This window comes from Lagopus leucura, unplaced genomic scaffold (assembly GCF_019238085.1).
Source record: "Lagopus leucura isolate 7727_CA_CO unplaced genomic scaffold, USGS_WTPT01 Super-Scaffold_100038, whole genome shotgun sequence".
NCBI classification, from domain to species: domain Eukaryota; kingdom Metazoa; phylum Chordata; class Aves; order Galliformes; family Phasianidae; genus Lagopus; species Lagopus leucura.
Genome location: NW_024962287.1, coordinates 1,942,069 through 1,942,784, shown reverse-complemented (window position 1 = coordinate 1,942,784; position 716 = coordinate 1,942,069). Strand labels below are relative to the sequence as shown.

The following is a 716-nucleotide window of genomic DNA, read 5'->3' as shown; positions in this document are numbered from 1 at the left end:
GACACCTCCCTCTAGACCGGGCTGCTCGCAGCCCCATCCAGCCTAGCCTTGAGTGCTGCCAGGGATGGGGCATCCACAGCCTCACAGGGCATGCCGTTGCAGTGTCTCACAGCACAGAACCTCTTTCCAACACCCGGTCTCAACCTGCTCCTCTCCAATCCAAAACCATTGCCCCTCATCCCGTCGCTAATTCCGTCCCCTCCAGGGACGAGTATGCTTATTATTACGATATTGTTATCATTAAGAAGCTTTTAGACCCAGTCTCAGCGGACGGGTACGTTACCGATAACAACAAAAAGATGGCCGCCAGGCCTGAAGGCGGGACTCCAACCGCCGCCCCGCTGCTGGGCGCACGCCCAGCCGGACTCAGCCCCTCACAGCGGCGCGGCGCGGCGCGGCGCAACGTCGGGATCCCAACGCCCCCCGCTCCGCCCAATCAGAAGGCGGCAGTCGTGACCTTTCCCCCCGGAAGTTGCTCCGCGCGCAGGCACGGTGACGGTGCGGAGGAGAGGCGGCCGTTGCTGGCTGGCGTTGCGGGGTTAGCCGCGCTCGGGCCGAGGATGGCGGTGTCGGTGGAGCAGGCGAAGCTGGAGGAGGAGTTTAGCGGTAGGTGCTCCACTGAGGAGCCGGCAGGGCTCGAGTCGCGCTGCTGCGGCCGTTCTGTGAGCGCAGTTGCTGGTTGGGGGGGAAGGGAGGAGGAGGAGGAGGAGGAGGAG

At 64.4% G+C, this 716-nt stretch overlaps 1 protein-coding gene across 1 annotated transcript in view; it reads left to right on the top strand.

Annotated features, from left to right (window-relative positions):
• Window positions 1–493: 493 nt before the first annotated feature.
• LOC122186694 (zinc finger protein 493-like) overlaps window positions 494–716 on the top strand; it is a 6,343-nt gene continuing 6,120 nt past the window's right edge. The window contains exon 1 of the mRNA XM_042883561.1: window positions 494–606. Within this exon, the coding sequence (XP_042739495.1) occupies window positions 561–606 (46 nt within the window). The 5' untranslated portion in view covers window positions 494–560. The remainder of the gene's footprint in view (window positions 607–716) is intronic.